Below are 25,016 nucleotides of genomic sequence, written 5' to 3'. Positions count from 1 at the left end.
TTGAAGAGCCACAGCTTCCATGCTTTTGCCATACTCAGTTGCAGCTGTAGAAATGATGTTTGCTTTACCATTTATTCCTGACCTCAAAGTCACGTGACGGTTTGTCCTAAAACCAGCATCTAGAAAACGAAAGTTCATCTATCTGGTTTACACCTTCTCTGCACCATTTTAGTTTTATATGAGATTCACAGGTGATTACAATATCAGAGTCATTATATCACTAACATCAGCACACTGAGCATTTAAAAATCCTAGTCAAGTGGACTATAAATAGAACAGCTAAATAAAGTGTATTTTGATCGATGAACAAAACCAAAATCTATCATAGAAGGCGACTTAAACACTTCCGCATTATGGAGAACGGTACCATATCAATTTTGATAACATCTGTAGGTTTGGACAATGCTACGATCAAACCGATAAGTTCACTCGACATTACGTTGACATTTATTTCAAGTTCTCTATCTATATTTGGAGGGTTTTTCGTCTTCATAGCATTTTGTGCAGTGAATCCTTTTCGTCCTGAGAATGAAACTCGTCGATTGTTACTTTATCTTACGCTATCGGATTGGCTGGTAGCTGTGGCAAACTTTGTAGGTACAGTACGATACCTTGTGCGGTATGAAGATGGAATATTTGTTAACTGCCAAGAGAAATGTGACGTCGTTTGTGTTGCTCAAAGTTTCGTTACGACAGTTGCCAATATGTGGTCATACTTCTGGAATACTGTTATTGCTATCCATTTATTTATAGCTTTAGTCTATTGTCGTCATGGAACACATCCTTGGACCCTCAAAATATTTACGCATACTGTTTGTTGGTTTGTTCCTCGTAAGTACATACCAGTTTGTAAATTTTGTTTACATTTGTTGATGTTTCTTTATTACAAAGTGTTTTTACCCTTAAGCACATGCAATTAAGCCTTTTTGGTTAAAACAGTGTGTTAATTGTTTGATTTAAAGGTTTCAAACAATGTTAGCTAGCAGTCCAATTTTACTCATGAAAAATGGCATAGAAAGAAATTTAATGTTGTAATATAGTGACTATAGCTTTTTGAACTAACATTGTGGATAGAGTTGAAATTGCGATGAATGTAATAGGGAGAGGGAATCCAGGTTAAAAGAATGTTGGTATTGGGACTATAAACAAAGGAAAGAGAAGCGGGAAGTAATCTGTCAGTGTGAGGCAATACTTTTGTGATAGGGAAATAATAAATATCAATAACTGTAAACCGATGATTTTTCTGGCCGTATTTTCGTATGCATTTTACTAAGTTAGCACAGTTTTGTTATTTCGCTACCGTTCCTCAAATTGTATTATTGTATTCTTCTATAGATAGATTTTGGCACTACAGGTCTTGCCACGAAAAACGAATGAAAACAGAACTGCTAATTTGCAGCTGCGAAATTTGCTCGGTTACACGGACCATTTTTTTCTGTCATCTATCAAAGTTATATAGAAGTATGCATTTTCAATATGCAAATAGTGTTTGAAAAGACGAAAAAAATTTCTTTAATAATAAATTGTTGGCATAAACCTATTTATGGTGAAATTCCAGGGGTAGATACATACAATTTGCGGGAAAATGTATAATAGAAATGTAATGAGAATTTGATGTGTTTTTTATTTGAAGAAAATGATCGGTGACCCCCCAATTATCTTTCTGAAATATGAAACAATGTCAGATAAGTGTTCTTGATACAAATTTTTCAGAAATTTTATCTACCAGTTTTTTAATAGTGTGCGAAACTGTAAAAGTTCCCTATAGAATCTATATAAAATGTAATAAATCGCCTATATTTAGGCTCAATTATCCCGAAATTAAGTTCTGTTACCAAAAGTTTTTCATCTTAAAGTTTTAGGGTATGTTCGTCCAAAGTCCCCCTCCTCTTTCGCATATAAAATTGATTGGTGAATTAATCTTCTAAATATTTTCAAAAGATTTTTTTTCCCATAAAACTACATACATTTATTTTAAATTGCCTCTTAATAGGCCGAAAGTGTTTCCTAGTAATAACAATCATAATTAGTAAGTAATCAAGAAATGAAAAACTCCTTTTTTTTAAATATGAAATAAATGCCAGGTAAGTACTGTTTTTTTACAAAAAGAGAAAGATGGTATTCCCACACTGCAAAATCTTGTCATAGTAAAAAATCTCCAAAACTAAGGACATTTTTGTCTAGAAGTCAAGTTCGGATACCGCTATATTATAGTGCGTTTATCGAACATCATTTCTTTTTATAGAAAGTAAATAAATCACGTAGTGATTTTTCTTTAAAGTTGATAAAACTTCAACAATATTGTAAGTTCGACTCCATATAAAATGAAAATCACCACTTATATATAGATCTGTAGTAGATTGACATGTTTGGTTGACTTTTTATTTGACCATTGACGCATGCTTATTTGAAAATAAATAGGTTGGGAAAAGCTCATTCTATTTTTTTTTCTCTTTTTTCATGATCCATTTTTTTTTAACTTTTGACTTATTTTTGATAAAAAAATCTTTATAGTATGATTTTAATTATTGCCTTTGAGGGACGAACTATTAGTACTCAAAGAACAAATTATAGTTGATAATGCACTGCTATGTTGGTGATGATGTCTCGTAGTATCCTGCATAATAGAACTGAAAACTACTAGTTTGCCAATTCAATGTAACTCCGAAGATTATTTTAAGTGTAGCGGAAATGGCCGAGTAATTCCGATTGGATCCAGGTCTCAACTGTCTGTAAAGTTATTCAAACTTAAGCCACAATCGTTGAAATATGTCCTGCCCTTGTCACCTCTCATCTAGCTACAGTTATTTCTCAGTTTGATGAGCTACAAAGATCAAGTGCTACAAATTGTCGCATAGACTGCTATATAGATTATAACAAAATATAGATCACACCAGACCACATACTGAAACCCAATTTTATCTAAATTACTATGCCTCCTTCTAAGCAAAATTCTATGTTTACTTGTCATCTTCTTCCGGCGTCACAACCGAAGCGATAACCACACTAAAATCTAAAAAGATTCAGATCGGTACACAAATTGCTTTCGACCTAGCAGTCAGTTTTCAGTTCGTTTCAGTTCGTTTGATTCGGTGTGTTTTTTTTTCGTTCAGATGGATACATATGGGATAAGAAGATCTTCTGTGATCATAAATAATAGAACAAAATCTTTCGGTATAACGGTCTCATGCAAGATAAGACCACATTTTTTTTTATAAATGATGGTGTTGGGGATTGGGTAATCTTTTCGTTTATAAATGCAGCCAAAAATGAGCAAATAAAATCCTGGAACCCCATCTTAGTCGGAATTATTGTTTCCCCCTTTTATGTAAATATATGTAGCAAACCCCGCATGAAATGTGAGCACATCTTTTTCCATTTGTACTCAGCACCCCTCCTTATATTTTCCTTTCTAGGATTGATGATTTCCTTCCCAGCTTAATATCAAATAGTTTATTATGCGTCTAACAATTCTTAGAAAACTTGAACATCGAAAGTAAACTACTGATCTTATCATACACATTTGCAACAGGTACTGTTAGATGTTAAAGGTCAACTATTTGTTGGATCGTTATTTACTCAAATCAAAATATAAATCAGCAAATTTAGCTCTAATAAAAGTTGTGTAATTGTATTGGTGTTGTTTATCGGCGTAAAGAACATGAAATTGATCCTGCTATTTTAGAAATAACGGTAGTTTGCATTTGAACCTTAACGGGATATGTCAATGGGACTACTTTCCTGCAGCGGAATTAAGAAAAGTTGCAGATGCTATCAGATTTGACAAATCTATAGGCTATGGCGACTGCTATATCAATTCTGCACGTGCGTTAAAAGTTAAAACTGTATCACTTCACAATTACGTACATCATTTCTTACAGAACGATTTTGAACCTTTTATGGTATTTATTTTGTCACTGGGTATATATTTGCCTGGACTTGCAATGAAGGGACACTTGATTGACCCCCCCCCCACCCCCCATATATTGTCATGAGCTTCGTGTATGCTAATATTACTTTTCGCCATCTTTTTATTTTTATTCTCAAATACGTCTTTAAATCATAGAGAATGATCCTGTATACAACGGGAAGAAATGACGCCTAAGCCTCAATATCGTTTAAGATAAATTTTTATTTAATCTCTTGAACAGTAAGCATTACGATTGCTGCATTTTCCAAGGACGTCTTAGGTGAGGATTTCTCTGAGGGAACTGGAGCTTGGTGTTGGGTATCATCGTGTCGGCCAAAGGATGTCAGAACGCTTTGGATGGTGGTTTCTGGAAAGGGATGGGAAGTTCTGTGGTATCTGATAACCTGTGTCAGTTTTATACTGTTGAAGGGATACATGTGGAAACAGGTCAGTCATCGATATAATTATAAAGGACCGTGTTATTGTTTTTAAATTTGTTAATTTTGTTTTGTTGCTGCTGTTGCTCGATTTTTTTCTTAAAGAATGATTAGAAAGCAAAAAACAGCTTGAGTTTGGGAGCGAAAACGCCGAAGTCAGAGAAGTGCTCCAAAATTATCCTCGGGGATTCCGAACAAAATGATTCAAAACAAACAGAAAATCATAGAAAAAAAACGACAAGAACAAAAATAGTCTAAAGGATCAAACAAATGGCAAATACACTGGGTAATTCCAATGTCTGGAACAGGTTGTGGCATGTTGGAACGGGTTATTATAATATTACAACGGAGTGACATTTAACAGTCAAGTTGTAATTAATGATAACATATTCCCAAGTCTTAAACGGACTGTGCGTAGACCTTCATGAATATAAAATTGTGTGAAAGTTCAAATTGTATCATAGGGTGTGGGTTATCTATTTATGATCTATATTTACACTATGAAGTAAGTCACGGGCACTTCTGTGTGTGTGTGTGTGTGTGTGTGTGTGTGTGTGTGTGGAGGGGGGGTTAAGTTTTTTTGCTTTCTATTTTATGTAAACAATTAAGTATAAGCTTGATATCAAAATACAAGAAGAAAATGAAAACTTTGATATTTAAAAAAATATATATCCCTAGTGGAGTCCGAGTTGCTAATTTACTTTTGTTACTTTGTATGTATTTTAGTTACTTTATGTTCTTTGTTGTGTATGTCTGTTTTCCATGTCTGGTCTTTGTCCCTGGAGTACATTCTTTTGATTTCCGCTATAACCTTGGTTCCCTTGATTACTCTTCCATGTCTGGTCTTTGTCCCTGGATTACATTCTTTTGATTTCCGCTATAACCTTGGTTCCCTTGGTTACTCTTCCATGTCTGGTTTTTGTCCCTGGAGTATATTCTTTTGATTTCCGCTATAACCTTCAGTTGGTTCCATTGATTACTCTTCCATGTCTGGTCTTTGTCCCTTGAGTACATTCTTTTGATTTCCGCTATAACCTTGGTTCCCTTGCTTACTCTTCCATGTCTGGTCTTTGTCCCTGGATTACATTCTTTTGATTTCCGCTATGACCTTGGTTCCATTGATTGCTTTGCTCATTCTTGACCTTGACTGTCGGGATATAAATAGTTAATCACAAATAATTAAAATAAATTATTTTTCAGTTAGTAATCAAAATGATGGAAATGGTGTTTTGGGGCAAAAATGGCAGATACATGTATTATCATGATTTTTCTAACTTCCCAAATTTAAAACAAATGCACGTTTTCTATTTAAAGGTTATAGGGTAGTTTTGGGAAAGGTCAACAATGTCACTGACCTCTAAATAATGTCAATTTTTAAAAATAGGTATATCGGTGACTTTGTATAACACTCCCTGGATTACTAGAAAGACGTCGAATGTCAAAATTTACGTGCTATTATGTAGGTTCGAAAGCACTGCCATGTGACTGTTTACATGAGGATGATGTAGAGGCGTTTTCAAAAAAGCCCATTCTTCTCAAGTGTTTGTAATTGTCTATTAATTAATAGATTTTAGAATATCCACCGTCTGATTCTGATTGTGTGGAAATACCAAATATACCAGAATCATATGAGAAATCGTCATTTTTCACTCTCATTAAACGCTTTCTGATAAATACTTCCACCATTTGAAGTGTTCGGGAAGTAAACACTTTGTTTTGATCATGTTCAGTTATAAATTATGTAATACTGAATGAGAGACGATTTATAGTATCTTCCTTTCAGTATTTACATGCTAGTTCAATTTGATCGAGGGTGTTGTGAAAATTTTAAGTTGAATACACGTTTCTTCACAACAAATGCTATATACGGAATTTTATCAATTTAATCAGTTTTAATATAATATTTTATCGATAACTTATTCTGAAATATTAATTTTCACTGTACTTACTACACACATAATCCTTTGGCTATTGTTTACTTTGATGTCAGGCACAAATATTTACTGCGCAATACGAAATATTCTGCCCTTGCAAAACTTGAAAAGTCCAAGGTATTGTTTAGTTTTACTAAGTTCATTTGACCATAGTATTGGATTTGATCATTATACTCTCAGAGTTTGCTTTTTAAAGTTGGGATATATAGTGATCAAGTTGTTCGCCCGTCCGTCTGTCCGTCCGTCCTTCTACAACTCCGAAACCACTGAATAGAATTCGATGAAACTTGAGGACAATTTTCATCATATGATGCGATATGGTACCTCTTATTTTGCATTGTCATTTGGATGACTTTTGGAGTTCCCTGATGCAAAACACGAATGTCATCATTCTTCTACCTAAGGCGGTCATGTTTCTAACTTCTTGAGGACAGCTGAATGAAATTGAATTTAAATCTTTATCACATTATGTCATTGAGATTCTAGCGGAATGTTTTTGGTATTTTAAATTGATTTAGAGATCAATCCAAAATTTTGACAGGACGAACATCCTTCGTGGTAAAAAATTTTCGTTTATCGACATAATTAGGCTTAGAACTTAAGTATGTATATTTAATGAAAATTGAATGCAGTTAAAATAGGAGGTACTATTCTATATAGAATCTTAACCAGTCTCAAAACAGTAGTTTTATGAGCAGAAATCTTGTAAGGTCGACCTACATACAAATGTTCTTTGTAATCTGCCTAAATTGGATCAACGATCTCTAAAATCACCATTAACTGGCTGGTAAAACTTTCATACCTTGTTAATCTAATACATAATTAATCATGCAGGTAAATGGGTTTTAGACCAATTTGATGAACTCTATGATCCGTGCTCTGGTATAACAAATAAATTATCAGTGAGCTATTATGTTGTCTTGAAACAAGAGAATGAATAGCAGGAACTGACTGTTGACATGATTGTTCTCGATTTCCACATTTTACAAAACTTTAAAACTGTGAGATTCTTAGAGGCTTGTCTTGCACAGCTAACTATCACCTAAAACGAGTTTTCTAAAGCAGCTGTTTTGAGTGACGAATTAGTTATTTCTAAAAGACTTATTGCACCTTCTGACATAATAGAATACATAAAAAAGAGCCTCAAATCAATGAATGGCCTTCCTGAAATGAAGCGGAGCATGAGTTGGGAGATGAGAAATGGCATGGGGAAAAATTATCAGACACATCGCATGTACAGGAAAAAAATATCTCTCCCTCCAGCAGTAAGTAGTCAACATGCACTTGCAAGTTATTTAATAGACAATAACCTAATCACTAATGTACCCACTCAGGGTACCTTTATTGTTCAAGGTAGAAGTGGTAAGAATTGTGTCACAACAGTTCCCAAAGAATCATGTCTATGTCCATCAACAACAACATGCTTCAATATCCTAAAAGCAAAAATCAGCATAGGGATTGAACCTGTTGAAAAAAGAATCTTTTTCAATGTTCACCTACTACCAAAAACAGTAGAAAGAGAACAAGCAAATCTACTCCAGTATCAAGAAAAAAGTTACAATTCAATTTAGAGACAATCCAGGAAAATGACACTCTGAATGAAACACGTACATGTATAGATGTCAGTCCAGAATTACCACATGCTTAACTTAACCTACATATGAAAAAGAGGAAACTCGATTACAACGAAAAACATATCCAGGCAGACATTTTAACACAACGCATACCTTGGGTAGGAACGTTAAGAAATGAATTATGTGCATACATTCAATTTTAACAAAACAGTTTCCACATAAATCGGGTTTCCAAGACACTTTTGACAAAAGTGGTCATCGCACAAAAAATAGAAAATTTGAAAAAAGCGTCAAGTAAATCAGCACAAATGCACCATACAGGTAAGCACCATTGTGTAGCATCAGTCCAAACTGATAAAAAAAAAACAGGTTTATGTTTTAGATAGTTTATTTGTTAAATTAACAGTTTCTCGGGAAATCCAGTCATCACAGATTTACTCATGTAACAGAAAAACGTTACTTCTCGTCAAAATCCCAGAAATTCATAAACAATCTATAATTCAGTTGATTGTGGTTTATATGCGATTACTAACACGGTTGAATTCTGTATAAGTGGTTTTATTGGCGTCTTCATATTCAGTACGAAGAAAATATATGAGAGACCATTTGATTTCATGTTAAGAAAAGGAAGATTTCAGGATGTTTCCTAAATCACTAATGAACTATATGGTAGGTTGTGACTATAAAAATGGGGTTAAAAGCTGTAGTGTTCGGAAACACAAATCTCGTGCAGATGCTATGTATAGTTTATTACTCAAACACCGTAATACTATAGTACAACGAACGAATTCAATACAATTTACATAGATATATAATATACATAAGAAGTTGGTTAGTGTACATGTATTGGAAGGTATAATATTGAGTCACATTCATGATGAATTTGAATATACACAAATTTAGAGAACTACCCTGGAGACAACATTTTTGTAATTTGTCGCCTAAGCTTACATAAATTGCTGAGAACAGAAGGTGGTGAGCTTTTCATCAAAGCTTTAAATTTAATAATATTTGGTCTTTTAACAAATTTTCCTGCGAGAAGGATTTTTCTGTCACTATCAAACGATGTCCACAAATAATGGAACTCATCCACAATATCTCCCGAATTACATAAATGACATTTTCTATTTTCTCTACTTTTATTTTGCCAATGCCCACTTTCAATTGGAAGGTTATTCAAGGTTCTAAATCTACAAAGAGCAACAATATTTTTGTCATCTAAACTTCTGAAATTTCAAAATCTTCTTTATACAATCTATAATTCAGAGATTTAGGTCAGTTTTTCAATTTTGAGTTCCACGACTGTTGAAATAATTGGTCTAAAAAGCTTTGCTTAATTGTCAAAAATATCCCAGATGCATTATGTTCGTGTTGTCCATTCCAAACAAAAGACAAACCATACTCATCTAGTACTGATTTAATCAGAATATTCTATTACCATATTTTTAAGAGCAAAGTTAAATAAAATTGCAGGTAGCTTTTCAGATTTTCCAGTAACTAGTTTAAGCCAAAAGCCAATGATTCTCAGTTTAATTTTTTATTTCCAATGGATATTTAGCTAGTTCCCCGTAAACCGTAAAATCTTGGGTTGACTTTTTGACATGCATTAGGGCCTAACAAATATTAGATGCACCCTTTCTATAACAGTATTATTTTCAATGCCCAAACTTCGCAAACGTATAAGAGAATAAGTTGTATAACTCGGTCAAATAAATTAAATTGGCATTCCAGAGATAAGTTGTGTAATCTGCATTTACGTAGAACATTGTTACAGTACATGGCTCGATTTGCCTTTTCTACGTTTGCTTTTTTTCGCTTTTGAAAAGTTACCCATTCTTGACAACAACATTCATAAATAATTGAAACTATCAACCGTATCAAGAGATGCATCATTGTACATTTTACTTAAAACTTAATTTTTCAAACATCTTGCCTTTTGAAAAAACAACAAATTTACTTTTTCTAACACTAGCTTTAAGTTTCCACCATGTGCAATAGTCATAAAGTGCATCAAGTTGTTTTTGTAGATTGGATTCTGATTCTGATAGTAACACCGTGTCGTCAGCATATAATATACTGAAAAGATTTTAAAAATGAGAGAGTTCAGTTTCAATTTCTCCTTTTAGAGGATTCAGTCCATGAATGTTTCGATTCTTGAAAAAGTTCTAAATCACTGACATATATTGAAAAGAGTATAGATGACAAGTTTTCTCCTTGTCTGACACATATGTTACAAGGAAAGAAATCAGAATATTCTTTCCCATTAAATATTTGATAGATAGACTTTATATTATTGATGCTGAACTTGGAAAAAACACGCTATAGCACTAAAGACAGCCCTACTTAAATATACATCAAACAATTACACCACACACAATTAGCATGCAGACATTGTTTATATTCAGTTAATCTTTTATAACAACGTGTCATTTTAATTAACTGATAGCACAAATTAACTCAATAACAGAAAGGAACACGTGTATTTACATATTAATGTTCTAGATCTAATTATGTCTATAAATGAAGATGTTTCACCCCGAAAAAAGTTCGTACTGTCAAGATTTTGGATATATCTCTAAATTAATTTCAAATATCTATACATCAAAATGAAGTACAAATTAAAAGCTCCAAGAATACGATAAATATTTTTGATAGACTTATAATAAGTAAATTTCAAATATTTATATTCAAGTATATATGTTTTGTTACCATACCCCCGTAAATCAAAGTGCTGCGGCACTAAGTCAAGGAAAACCTCGAAGTAATCAAAATATTCATGTAACCAAATTGTAAGCTAAATAAACCGATCAAAACTTAGTCCTTTTAAAGAATAACCATTTGTTTTAACGCAGTGTATATTTATACAGTCCGTTTATCAATATAAATTTTTGGATCTTCTTTTGTATTATTGTTTTTGGTATTCCTGGCTGTACACGTACGTTGATGTCCTCAAATTTCCTAATACTTAAATCAGCATTTCTTAAAAAAATATGAATTCCACTGATAATCACTGATTATCATATTCGATGAATTTTCAAAGAAAGAATGGACCCACACCTTGAAATTTCGGTTTGGAGATGCATGAAGTAGAAATGAATCCTGCAAACTGGAGGAAGTTGAACAAAGGTCCAATCTCAAGGAAGAAATGAGCAAAAAACTTCTCCTTCCTTGTGCTCACTTTGATGTAGAATTTTTTTGTAATTAATTAAAACTAAAATATGTCCTTGTCATTGTTGTCTAGATTAGGCTATGGTATGTACAATAAACGATTACTGTTCTCTAGGAATTTTTCAGTTCAAACAAGGATAAAAACTCTTGTTGTAAAAATTACTATGCAGTTAATATATCATTAAACTAAGAACAACTTCGTAGCTCATAGTTTTGAGCAATTTATGATTCCAATTAAGTTGGAAAGTCAATGGTATGTGGTGAATACAGGGAATTTGATGTCTTTATCACACACGCACTTTGAGTATAAATCCATCTTTTTTTCTCTCCAAAACAAAAAAGATTACTAGTGAACCCATACCCCATGAGTACCACTTTTTTATGATGAATCACTATTTGCTGATTGTTTTATACCTGTCTGCCTTCAATAATGTATGTGCATTTCTTTCACTTTTTTCTGCATGATTGTTTCACAAATATATATGATTACAATTCAAGTAACTCTTATGTTTTGCAAATACATAAGTGCTAATGTTTTTAGTTTTTTTTTTATTAAGAGATGTTGACATATACATTTACAGCTGCTTTATGCTACACATACATGTACCAGTACTTGAGAATCATGAACTTTGTTTCATGCTTAGATAGTGTCCCAGCACAGAAATGGTCTGTTTTACTTTCGATTTCTTCTCACTTCATCAAGTGAAACTTCTAAGTGATAACCACTGAAAAGAAATCAAAGAAAAAAAATCATAACAGTGTCTGATATATGCAAAATGTTACAATGAAATTCATGAAAATATGAGAAACCTCCTATTGTTGGGAAATATTGTTACATGTACATATAATTTCGAGCAAATCAGGCAAAAATAAAGGTTGTTATAATAGTACCAGGTTTTTACTGGCTTTTAAACCACCTGGTCATTAATCCCACAGTAATCAATACTGGTCAATTGAAAATTTGCAAACAATATTTCTGTCGTTAATCATAGTTTTTGTCCTTCTATATTTCCATGTTCTTAGGTTTTATTCTTTTAATATAAAATAAACATTTCTATCTCTAAAATAATTCAAATTTGTCTGAAATAACATAACAAACTTTACAAAAATGTACAGTGTATTTCATGAGCACATGTTGTTTCAATAATTATTAATAATAGGTAACATACATGTAAGAGTAGAACAGGTTACTTTTCACCTGTCATTGTTAAGACAACATCCCCTCATAACCAGATGGATCATAAAAGTGGTTTGAAGTGATGAGTTTAAAAGTAATTTCATTTACCACACAAAAATCTTATAAATACACAATTTGGAAAGCTTGCTGAGGATATTGCTTTAGGGATTCTTCCATGTATGATTTTAGCTACCTGCTGATTTATAATGATGTTTGGACCCCCATTTCAAAATCTCTGGATCAATCCCTGAATGTTGATTTATTTGTGAGCAATTAATGTCACATTGTAAAGTAGAAAACAAATTAGATACATGTATTTTCTATATTACAAATATCATAGTTTAATGTATAAAATCTTTAATTGATACTGTGCTGCATATGCAAGTGACCATAGTTAGAGTACATGCACATGTATTTTTGTAGTTTTCAGTGTAAATTTCTTAATCACAGACATACAAATGTAAACTGCAAATTTTGCTAAGAAATTTGACTACACTGTTCTACCCTAGCAATAAAAACAGTATACCTATCACCAGTTTTGAAAATTTTAAATAACTGTGTACATACAAAGTATATGAATAAATAATGTATACCTTCAACACTTACCTAGTACATTGTACATGTAAGAATGTCCATGAAAATCAGCTCTTAGAAAATGACTACTTTTGGTAGCCTTGATATCCAACACATTTTCAATGCACTTTCATGGCCACAGAATTTCTAACATTACTGTATCTTTCTTGTGTCATGAAAATCTTGTTTCTCACTTTATGATCTGCATTCTAAATAAAGGTATCTGGTATATCTTCATAATGTACTAAAAAAGAAGCATATTGATAATCAGTTATGACTCACATGGATATAGTACACATGTACATTGTATTACTATTTCTTTAAATTCCATACTGACTAGTACATGCCAAAATCTCTATCACATGCAGTATCAACAGGAGACTCCTATATCAACTCAAGGGCCGCTGACCCACGGGGTGATATAGGTCGAGGGTTGATTCTGCATATCAAACAGATTTTTGCATGTCATGTTCATTATTTCTCAGGGCGGATTTAGGCGGGGCGTGGCGGGCGTGTGCGCCCCTCTAAAATTTGCAAAGCATGGGTTGTCAGGGGTAGATTTAGGCGGTTTTAGGTTGAAACTTTAATTTCTCGCTAAATTTACCATAAAAGATATCTATATTGCACCCAGTTTAGGAGAATATTTCAAAAATATAACCTAAATTTTTTTTTTCGCCTCGCTCTGCTCGTCGAATTTTAAATGTGCACACACCCCAATCGTAAGTTCTGGATTCGCCCCTGTTTCGTATATTTTATCTATACAAAATGTACTTCAATTGTGTTCTGTGCAAGGTGTAATATATGATATGCAACATATGTCTATGGGTGTTATTTAGAGTATAGTGTTATTAAATGGGTATTTTCATACGAAGCCTGTATTATGTCCGAGGCGTTGCCTCGGGCCTATACAGCTGACCTCGACCCAATACGACTGTACGAGGACATAATACAGGCTTCGTATGAAAATACCCATTTCATGACACCTTTATTAACTGATTACTTAAAATGACTGCCATTAGTTCGTATTTATTCGTACAGAGGACATAATACAAGCTTTGTATGAAAATACCCATTTCATGACACCTATATTAACTGATAACTTAAAATTATTGTCATTTATGTCATCCTTTTCAGCTCCGGAATCACTAACATTATTGACAGGATTAGTAATGTCAACAGCCTCGAACTGTGCCTGTGCCTGTGGCTGTGGCAGTGGGACATCAATCTCGTAAATCGTACACCCTTCTTCAGATTCCCCGGCGAGAGCCGATACCAGTGCTAACATTTCATCATTTTCTGCCAATGTTTCATATCTCATGATATCATGTGCTAATACCTCCAGCATATCCTCGCCGCTTTTTGCTTTTCGATCTGACATTCTTTCTGGTGCGGCCATGTTCATTGTTTGTTTATCGTCTGCAAAACTATAGTCTGTTACAGAAAATTACACTTGACTATAGTTCATTTCGTATTTGTACGTTTCCGGAAATAGCCGAATTTGCCCGACTTTAATACAGGACATTGCCCAGTATTAAAATTTTAAATACAGGGCATTGCCCTGTATAAATTCGGGTGTAATAAATCCATGCAACTTCCTGTTATATTAAATGGGCAATTTGCACTGTATTTTAAGTAATCAGTTAATAAAATGCGATATAGGTCCATTGGTGTGATATACAGTAAGCGATATAGGTCTAGGCGTGTGATATAAGGTATGCAATATATGTCTGTGGGTGTGATATATTATATGTTAATATGTGACTTCATATTGGCCCTGTTATAGGTTTGAGGTCTGTCATATTGGTCAAGACAATGCATCGGGACCAATACGGCTGTCGAGGCCAATATGATTGACCTAAACCTATAACAGGGCCAATATGAAATTACATACTTATTGACAATTTTATTAACCAACTCAACCTAGATGATTTGTAGAACAGTTGCTTCATGTTTTATCAACTGGTGTGCGATATAAGTCTCGGGGTGTGATAAACATAAGGCAATAAAGGTCTAGGGTGTGATATAGAATGCAATATAGGTCAGGGGTGTGATATAGAATGCAATGTAGGTATAGGGGTGTGCTATACAGTATGAGATATGTCTAGGAGTGTGATATATGGTATGTGACACAGGTCTAGGAGATATAGGGTGTGGGATATAGGTCTATGGGCGTGATATAGGGTATGCGATAAAGGTCAGTGGTCGGCGTGGAAGTTTGGATTTTTGGAACATGTACATGTACAAGTGTGTAATGTCATAGCTCATGTGTCCACTCGCGTCCCAAGGACATTACTTTATTTCACCTGATACCCCTCCTTTTTGATAGTCCAAGATTACCTACAGAATGTGATGAATACGCCACATGACATCCTTACCGTTGCAACAGAGACATTGTTTAAGTCTCTGCTTTGAAATCATAATAATTTAACAGAAATTGTTATTTTCTGTTTTGAATACTTCTTTGTTTGCTGTATGTATGTACATGTGTTTACCATTTTATATTATTTATGTACATGTACATGTAATAATCAACATATATGTACACAGTGCTTGCATTTTATGTACAGAAGTTAAATTCCTGAGATCAATTTAATCACACATGAAATTTTCCAATAAAAAGGAGGAGGCCCAACCCCATGCACCCTCCCCTGGATCCGCCACTGTAATCTATACTTACCACACAAAAAGGTTGCATTGTAGCTCCGAAAATCCGTCATCAGAAGCTCCCGACATCTTCATTAAAAGGGTCAGACCGAGAGAAATAAAATGGCAAATCTCGATTGAGCTTTCCTCCCTGCAAATGTTCGGGTCAATTTGACAAAATAGTCCAGCTCTCTGCGTCAAAAATTGAATATTTAATATCATGTAGTCATTGAAATCTTGGCAGTTCTACACATATTAAATAGCCTTAATATCGTTAAACGCCCATGTCGTACGAAAAGTAAACATCACATATTTGGCATGGAGTATGATCGGCGGCGGAGCGATATCTTAATGCAAACTTTGCAAGGAGAATAACCCGCGGAGTGTTATTTTGGTAGTTATATGTTGAAATGTCTATCTAGGTTATATAATTTGGTTGCCGACGATCTCTAAGTCAAGTTCAGTCTATGAATAGACTTCCTTGACAAAAACTGTACAAATCACGTAAGAGAAAGAGTGCGTCCTGTCAAGATATTTCCCCTTTTAACTTCTCAAAATTAAATACTTTTTATATCAAACTATACCCTTCAATACAGGCTTTACGAATATGTAAAACTTTTTTGACAGGCATTTATCACTTAAAAAAAACTGTGTTTGTTCGTCTGATACCTAATTGAAAATTTCCTGACAAGAAAATTGCGATGAAAAGGGGGACATGTTGATGAATAAAGTTCATTATTCATAAAATGTGTCTTGTTTGTCAAATAATGTTTACTTATTCTTAAAGCTTATACTAATAGGTATATTTTGATATAAATAATATTTCATTTCGAGTCAGTTTAAGTGGAAAAATCTTGACAGGACGGACTTGTTCTGTTAAGTGATTTGTGGCGTTTTTACGAGGTTACGGTAAGAAAAAGTCAAATATCTGGATTTTAATTCATGCCTTTCACGAATCATGAACATATTCTTAAAGCTTTAACTTTTAGCTATATTTTGATGTACGATGTATGTGTTTTTGAAACATGTTCAGAAATCAATTCAAAGTATTACAGGACGAACTTTTTCTAACAGCAAAAGATCGTCCTGTCAAGATGTTCGCTATATTATTTGACATTTTCCAAAAAAACTTTAAATCAGTTAAAATACTTTTATTCTTCTTTGGAAATCCTTTTATTTATTTGAATGCCATTAAATAAAACAAAAATTATAGCCAAAAATGTATCGGAAAATGCCCGTCCCGTACTTAGACCAACCCCCGATCTTCCGGTGAAAAATCACTCGTGTAACATGTTTATTCTTCATTTGTCAAATGTTAGTTCGTTCTTTGTAACCGTGTTGATCGTGTCGATTTTCAAAAAGAGACGTTTTAAATTTATATATAACCTGTATAAATCACCGATTTAAGACTTTCAACAAAGAAAGATATTTGAAAACTACGACTTTCGGGGTTAGAAGTATTTTACAAATTAATAATTGTAGAAATGTAAAAGAAAGATGTTACAGAAAAAGAAACGACATTTAAACAAAGAAAGATGCGTACAAACTGCAAGTTACATTGCTAAAACATGCATTTCACGAATTAACATTTAAACAATCTTCGATTAACAAAGAAAGAAAATACAGAGTGCAAATTAGCAAGTACCGAAGTTAAAAGAAACGCGTGAACATATTTATGGCGGATATCCCCTTCCATATGTCCGTCATTGGATCGGATTTCTGCGCTATGACTTAGTTTCCATCCGTATTTAACATTTATTTGAATAACTTGGGTGTTTCTAAAAAGGCGGAGGACATTTACTCCACGGGTGTATTTGATACGCTCTCCCAGTTTTTAGCGAGCCCTGGTTTGTCATGTGTTCTTTATTTTCTGTTTATATTATTTTGATTTTCTTGTTATTTAAGATCTTTTATCTGTTTTCTTGGTCAGTCTAGTATTTGCTTCCCGGTATCTTGTTTTAGTTCTATTCATGATCTCATTTAATACACGTTAAAATCGATTTCATCTGGGAATTTCCATGTGCAGAAATTTCTGAGGTGCTATAAGTTTTTCTTTTCTCACTTTTTACAGAGAAGAACACATAATAGACGATCCTTCCATGAAGTATCACAGAGGCTGAAGTCAGAGGATGAAAACTATCTGTATTTATGGTTGATAGGCTATATTTGTAGAATATGGGGAACTTGTCGCTTCTTTCTCTACGCGTACAACAGACACTCTGAATATCCATTGAACCATCTTACCGATGACAGCGAATGGCTACTACATTTACAGAGCTTCGGGGGTAGCGCTCAAGCCTTTTGTACATGTATTCTGTTCTGTGTTAAGGATGAAACAACTAGGAGACATTTGTGGTCCAGATTGAGATGTAGACAAGCACAAGATGTGAACAATGAAGAATTTTCTACATTAATTGGCGAAAATGCCCCAGTTACTGTCAATTATAGTACATAATTCGGAACACATAATTATAGATTTAGAATAATATGGTGTATGCATATACATTGCTTATAGAAGCGAGCACCAAGACATTCGACATTTTTTAACCTTCACTTTTAACTTTACGAGTAGCTCCGACTATATCATTGTAAGATTAAGCGGTTCCAATTCAGAATATGTATAAAGTCTGGAATGATAACAGTTCTCGACGGATGATGGGAATATTTTACACTTAAGCTGTTAGGTATACGCAAGTGACAGCTTTAGGTTCAGTCTTGCATTAATATTCCCATAGACGTCTATAGTGAAGTGAATGTTTTTATGATTTAAAAAAAAATTGATTCAAATAAACTTATGTAGCATTTCTAAGGACATGTGAAAAATTAATTTCCCTAAAAAAAAAGTAGGGTGAGTCCACGAGGATAAGAAGGAAAAGTAGTCTTGAAGTATAAATAGCCATTTTCTCTACTTTCACTTTTTTCCACTCTCCAAACCAACCTTTTCAGAGGAACATTTTCATGTTACAATGTTAAATTTCTTAACAAAAGTTTGTCATCTTATAGTGTTATGTTTGCTCTATTTTAAAAGTCATTGTTCATATCTTTTGGCAAAAGATTAGTTTGTAAAGAGACAAAAAGAAAACTATATTTTTATACCCTCCACGTTTTGACGTGCAAGACTGGTACCTTTACAGCTTACATATCATGATCGCCTTTCCTATCTTGGAAAAGCCATGCTTCAATTGAACAATACAGCTGATGCTATATTTTTTCCAAGGCGGATTAGGTTCTTGAACAGCAAGAGAGAAGTGTAAGTACACATGTATGCAACTTTTCCCGAACTGTTCCAATGAATTGGGAGAAGGATTCATAAGTTTGACTAACTTGTGTCCTATCCCATTTGTTCTAGTTGAGTAAATAAAATTGTTATAAACTAAACTAATATTTCATGAAGCAGGAAAAAAATTAAAGGAAGTCATTGAAACGACTGTATATTTTCAATGATAAAAATTAATTTTTCAGGTTTCGTGTATCTTTTTTTGTTTATTGATTCAGATGAGTGTAAATTTCTGATTTCTTGCTACGGAACTTCTATTTTATGCATGTTTCTGCTATTCCAGTTAGGCTGAAAGCTATCACAGGGACCATCTCAAGAATGCTATTTTCAAGTACGCACACGTTGCTGTTGAGCTTACGTTGTGCAAAAAAATCTAAAACTGTACTTGGGCAGTTATTTAAGTACAGTTTTACCGGGGTGGAAACAGGCCGGGTGGCAGAAAGGAAAGGCGCGCTCACTGAACAAAGATGGATGCGCACTGCCACTTTACAGTAATTTTCTTTCAACCATTTTTCCCCAGAAAATTGAAATAGGAGGGCACGCGCCTGACGCGCCGGGTCTTGACAAGCCTTTTTAAATATAATAAAATGCAAACAAAGACCAAGATCACTGGCCATTGCCTTCTCTGGGGGGGGGGGGGGGGGGGCGGGTATTTTATATAGAGTTGGAATTTTTTTCGTTAGCATCTGCTAGTTACAATTTGAATTTAAAAATTTGAAATTGTCCATTATTGGGGGATTACTGAAAAAAATATTGCTAAGCGTATAGACTTGCGAATATCTGCATGATTCTGATAGGAATCAGTAATTATCCGAATATATAATAATATGTCAACTTATCAATATCCAAATCTCCTGAATGTAGCTGAAATATTGCTGCTCGGGCATTAAACCCCAACAATCAATCATCAATATCCAAATAAAAAAGATGAGGGTTGCAGGATCAGAGGAAATTCGGTCTATGGTCAATCATGAGTATAACGTTTGTTTTTGTTAATAAGGTGTGAAATTGTTTTATTTCATATCAGTAAAAAAATCAGTAATTTCAATTGGATAAAACCTTTTCACGTGGTATTAACTAATCTGCAGTAAAAAGTTTCACCAGTCAATGCCATGATGTGATCATGCCGTCGGGTATTATCACATCGTGGTATTGCCCGATTACGAGTTGAGAGTTACATCCCCTTGTTCAAACGCATTCGTGATCAAGCAGTTGGCAATGTAAATATGGCAAGCCGCACGTTTGCTCCTGTCAGACACAGAAACACGATTTGCATCGCTTTCTGAAACAAAAAAAAATCAAGGATATGGTTCCTCAATGAAATAAATATAATAGTTGTTGATAAACTGTTCAATATCGTGATATTTAGACTGCCTGAAGGACAGTAGTATTGAATGCGACAGCGATAATGACCTCGCCTGTTGCACTGTCATTATCGCTGTCTTAGTCAATACCACGATATTGACCACTTTATCCACGTGAGTTTATCAGCACCTATTATATAAATAATAACTGCAAGACAGGGGATTAAGAGGCTCATTAAAGGGTGGCTCATGATATTCAAGAATAAATCATGTACTTTGGTATGAACAGCATGTTTTTGTTTTTGTTTTTTTTTTACATTGTTTATGACAAAGTTTTAACAAGCTGTTTTACATTCAACTTTTTTGTCTTTTTCCTTATAATGTAAAAATCTTTCAAAATAATTGCTGTTGTTATTCTTATTTGTTTGTTTTCAACTTCATGAAATATTTTCTCGTTTTTTTGTTGTTATTTTTTGTCTTTGTTTCTTTTCTTTGCATCTGACATGCTGCTAATTATTTATGTTGAGCTTTTTTGTTATTATTTTTTTTCTTTTTTGCTCTTATATTTTAGATTATCATATACTTATAGAAAATAAGTATCATTTCTTACTATATAATAAAACAAGTTTTAGGGCCAAAAATTTGATATTTTACAAGATTGTCTAAGCGGGCTGATATCAAAATGTTATTACACGTTTTGGAATGATGTTATATGGCTTTCCGTAAGTGATATTACACCCCTTTCCGTAAACGCTCGGCAATTGTCGTATTTGTTTACAATATGGCGTCTGGCGACGAAGCAGACGAACAGCTGGGTATGATGGAAATAGAGATTGACGATACCATGGAATATATAGAGTCTATGAAGAATATTAATACAAAACGTGAAACTGTGAGTGATATGAAAGTGCTATCGCGTTGGCTGGAAGTGTTCAATGACAATATGAAAGACAAGATAGTAAATATGTTTGCTGGGGCACAAGTGACCGGATATATATTACAATTGACTTTTTTCAAGTTAAATTCATGACAAAATGTATATATATATATAAACATTAAAAGTTTCAACATCAAATATCTGTTATTATCCCGTTATTATTAAATTGTTGAAAAATAAATATGTTGTTTTTTTTTTTTTTTTTGTGTTTTAAAATGTATGATTTAACAATCAACCTACCATAAAACCATACAAAAGCATTACAAATGGGTCCACATGACAAGTCAATGGATTTTATTGAAATTTTGTTTATATGTTAAGATGAATATAAGCATAAAAAATCCAGAGTTTTTTTTGTTTTTGTTTTTTGTGCTCTTAGTATAGATGCTACAGCGCCATTTTTAGAATGACAAGATTTCCCTTATTTTTTTCTGCTTATTTTGTTGAAATATGACATATTTTGATCCCATAATTGTGTAATGAAAATTGCATTTTCACTTGACATGTATTGTTCTATACAACCAGTACTAACTATTCTTTAATTTTCAACCCAGAAAAATTCCATCTGATGATCCTGTGTCCATAGCAACTGATTAAAAAATGGCCTTAATTGGCCTATTGTAAGTATCCTTAAAACTTTTATCCATTAAAAGCTTAAAAACTTCCAAGGGACCGCATTTTTAAAATTTTTGGGATGACACTTTTAGAAAATAGGTTCTATCATACCATTCAAACAAAAATTGAACTGGGCTTTTTATATTTGTTACTATAGTAACCATTTGAAAATCCCCAATTTTTAGATATATTTCAGTGATTTTATACTTTTAACCTTGGGAAAACACATTACTGTGAGGCAATAATTATTCCGATCTTTTCCTTCATGAAAGAGTAATCAAGGGAACCAAGGTTATAGCGGTAATCAAAAGAATGTAATCCAGGGACAAAGATCAGACATGGAAAACAGACATACACAACAAAGAACATAAAGTAACTAAAATCATACATAAAAAGTAACAAAAGTAAATGAGCAACTCGGACTCCACTAAAAACTGGGAGCATGGACCAGGTGCACCGGTAGGGCAAGACAGGGGATTAAGAGGCTCATTAAAGGGTGGCTCATGATATTCAAGAATAAATCATGTACTTTGGTGTGAACAGCATGTTTTTGTTTTTGTTTTTTTTTGTTTGTTTTTATTTTGTTTTTTTTTACATTGTTTATGACAAAGTTTTAACAAGCTGTTTTACATTCAACTTTTTTTGTCTTTTTCCTTATAATGTAAAAATCTTTCAAAATAATTGCTGTTGTTATTCTTATTTGTTTGTTTTCAACTTCATGAAATATTTTCTCGGTTTTTTGTTGTTATTTTTTGTCTTTGTTTCTTTTCTTTGCATCTGACATGCTGCTAATTATTTATGTTGAGCTTTTTTGTTATTAATTTTTTTCTTTTTTGCTTTTATATTTTAGATTATCATATACTTATAGAAAATAAGTATCATTTCTTACTATATAATAAAGCAAGTTTTAGGGCCAAAAATTTGATATTTTACAAGATTGTCTAAGCGGGCTGATATCAAAATGTTATTACACGTTTTGGAATGATGTTACATGACTTTCCGTAAGTGATATTACACCCTTTCCGTAAACGCTCGGCAATTGGCTTCATTTCTCCTCTTTCATTTGTGTATTTATTTGTTTGTGAGTTAATTTTAACTTAAATCCAACTGCTTGTTACAATGAAGTAATAGATCTTTTATGGAATTTGTCACCCCGTGATAACTTGATACATGGCAGACCAAAACTGCCAACTTTGGTTTACATTGGCAACCCCTGTTGTCTGCTTTAAGTTTAGTGTAAACATTATTTTATTAAAGAAAAAGAATATGTTAACATAATAATGAACACATTGGGGATTGGAAAACAAATAACACAGCACTTTTATAAATTCCTTTCCTGTGCTTTAAATTTGGTCTTGCCTGCAGCGAAAGATGTAGAAGGCGAGACTTGGGTTTGCTTTTCTGGTGAGGGTGGCGACAGGGACGGCGTCGGTAACTTAACATTAAGTTTTCTGACAAGTTCATTGAAACATGAACCCTTTATGTTAAATCAATGATATTTAGTGATTTGTTGGATTTGTATTTCGTGTTATGAAGAAATGATGTGTTTTTAGCCTTGTCTGAAAAACTCAAAATTTCATCACTTTCATATCTGTGTTTGAAATACAAGAACATGAGTGCCTACTTTTTCATTCTTAAATTAGTTTGTACTATTCCTTAACTTTGCAGTACCATGTAGTTTAATCTGCTGACAACAATGGATGAGATTTTATCACCTTTTTAAAATGTGTTGTATTTTTAGCATTCCCCCCCCCCAAAAAAAAAGGATATATGATTATATCCCTTTGCTAGACTACTCCTGAAACTTTACTCTCAATTTTAATTATGTGTTATATTTATTTTACAATAAAACTTACTGATAATAAAAGATTTATGCACTTGATTTGTATCCTGCTCTCTTTTTTTCAATTTCAATATTGTCAAAAAACCTGAAAAATCTGAATTACAGTTCTGAAAAACTGGTTTACTCTCTAATAAACTCCATTGCTCCTTACAGAGAAAGATTCTAGGTGAAATATTTTTGGTGAATTCTTATATTACTAAGGTTTCAATAATCACAAAGTTTCATCCTGATTTGAAGACCCCCCTTGTAGCACAATAGTACATGGTTCTATGGTAGATTGGGTGTTAATAGCCTTATTTTGCACTCCTATTGTGAAGCATATGATAAAAAGAACATCACTTAACATTTTTGATATCACATGTATTATTAGCCCTTGGTTGATATTGGCCCTCGAGCCAGGGCTCTTGGGCCAATATCAAACCTTGGGCTAATAATACATGTGATATCAAAAATGTCATGTGATAATCTGATAATATTGAAATTAATACATAGCACATTTAATATTACACTACAAACTGTAAATCCCAACCACCCAATGCAGTTAGCAATTTCCTAATTCATATCCTCGATGTCATTTTAATACACGCAACAGTGTGTTTCCTTTTGTTATTCTCCTTCTTATTCTCACTTACTATTTAGACTTTCTTGCAGTGGCGATTAGGCGATTATTTAACATACGTAAAACATCTTTTTTTTTTCAGATTTGCAGACCTGGCTCTTATGGCTCACATGTTCACCTCTCCTTTTTAAGTCGCTAATAGTGTTAGCGACTTCTTGCACTCGTAATTTCTGTATTTAATACTCGCATATGATTTGTATTAATGTTTACTTATATGTCACACAACCAGCAGAACTTCGCCGTGTTCATCCGCCACAGCGTTATAGTTATAGATTCATACCAGATAAAAATGTTCCCTTTAAATATCGTACACGTGTGTTCTATGGTATCAGGTCGATCCGGTCCTAAACCAATCCGGCCTTAAGGTACGAGGACAGAATTAATTTCGTAGTGCATTTCAACAGACCCATCTTGACATATAAAAAAAATTCCACGGCTTCATACTCATTCAAACTTCACCAATATGGAAACATATATAATAGCAGATTTCTATAAGAGTGCCAGAAAAATTCACCATCATTTTTTATTTTTAACAACTTTGCTTCGGAGACCCCGTAGACATGAAAAGTGACCACTGCCAAATGTCCTTAATTTTGACCTTCTTTCATAGGACCAAATCACAATTTCTACATAAAATTACAGAATAAAAAAAATTCCCTTGTAAATTTGATCCGTGTCCTATATTTCTGCAGTTAATACTAAGCAATAAAGTTTATGACAGCAAAGAAAAAAATAAGGAAGAAACACACTAACAAAAGGAACTAATTAATTGTGATCTCGTACCTTAAGTCGATCCGGCCCAAGTCGATTCGGACCAGGTCGATCCGTCCACAAGTCATTCCGGCAACATATTAGGTAGTACAATACAGTTAGGTCATTTCTGAAAATTTGGTCTCATTTTGTTGAAATAAAGCTGTTTTGAGGCAGTACACACAGAAATTTCTAGTGTTTTGTCATAAAAAAGTGTATATTTTCTAAATCCTTGGTGTGTGGAGGTTCAAGTCA

The 25,016-nt window shown here is 33.4% G+C and overlaps 2 protein-coding genes across 2 annotated transcripts; one reads left to right on the top strand and one right to left on the bottom strand.

Annotated features, from left to right (window-relative positions):
• The first annotated feature begins 152 nt into the window (after positions 1-152).
• LOC148601905 (G protein-coupled receptor 157-like) lies at positions 153-23,431 on the top strand. Its single transcript, XM_088554281.1, has 3 exons — positions 153-831; positions 4,152-4,357; positions 17,488-23,431. The coding sequence occupies exons 1-3, from the start codon at positions 303-305 to the stop codon at positions 17,869-17,871; spliced, it is 1,119 nt and encodes a 372-aa protein (XP_088410407.1). The 5' UTR covers positions 153-302; the 3' UTR covers positions 17,872-23,431.
• LOC148601906 (uncharacterized) lies at positions 8,586-14,294 on the bottom strand. The gene is made up of 3 exons (XM_088554294.1): positions 13,924-14,294; positions 12,807-13,017; positions 8,586-11,748 (listed from the first exon to the last, which is right to left on the bottom strand). The coding sequence occupies exons 1-2, from the start codon at positions 14,173-14,175 to the stop codon at positions 12,964-12,966; spliced, it is 306 nt and encodes a 101-aa protein (XP_088410420.1). The 5' UTR covers positions 14,176-14,294; the 3' UTR covers positions 8,586-11,748; positions 12,807-12,963.
• Positions 23,432-25,016: the final 1,585 nt, after the last annotated feature.

Source organism: Perna viridis, chromosome 12 (assembly GCF_037379345.1).
Source record: "Perna viridis isolate PV_CMFRI_1.1 ecotype Kerala chromosome 12, ASM3737934v1, whole genome shotgun sequence".
In the NCBI taxonomy this organism is placed as follows: domain Eukaryota; kingdom Metazoa; phylum Mollusca; class Bivalvia; order Mytilida; family Mytilidae; genus Perna; species Perna viridis.
The sequence above is the reverse complement of the archived record's forward strand: the minus strand, read 5'-3'. Positions and strand labels throughout refer to the sequence as shown.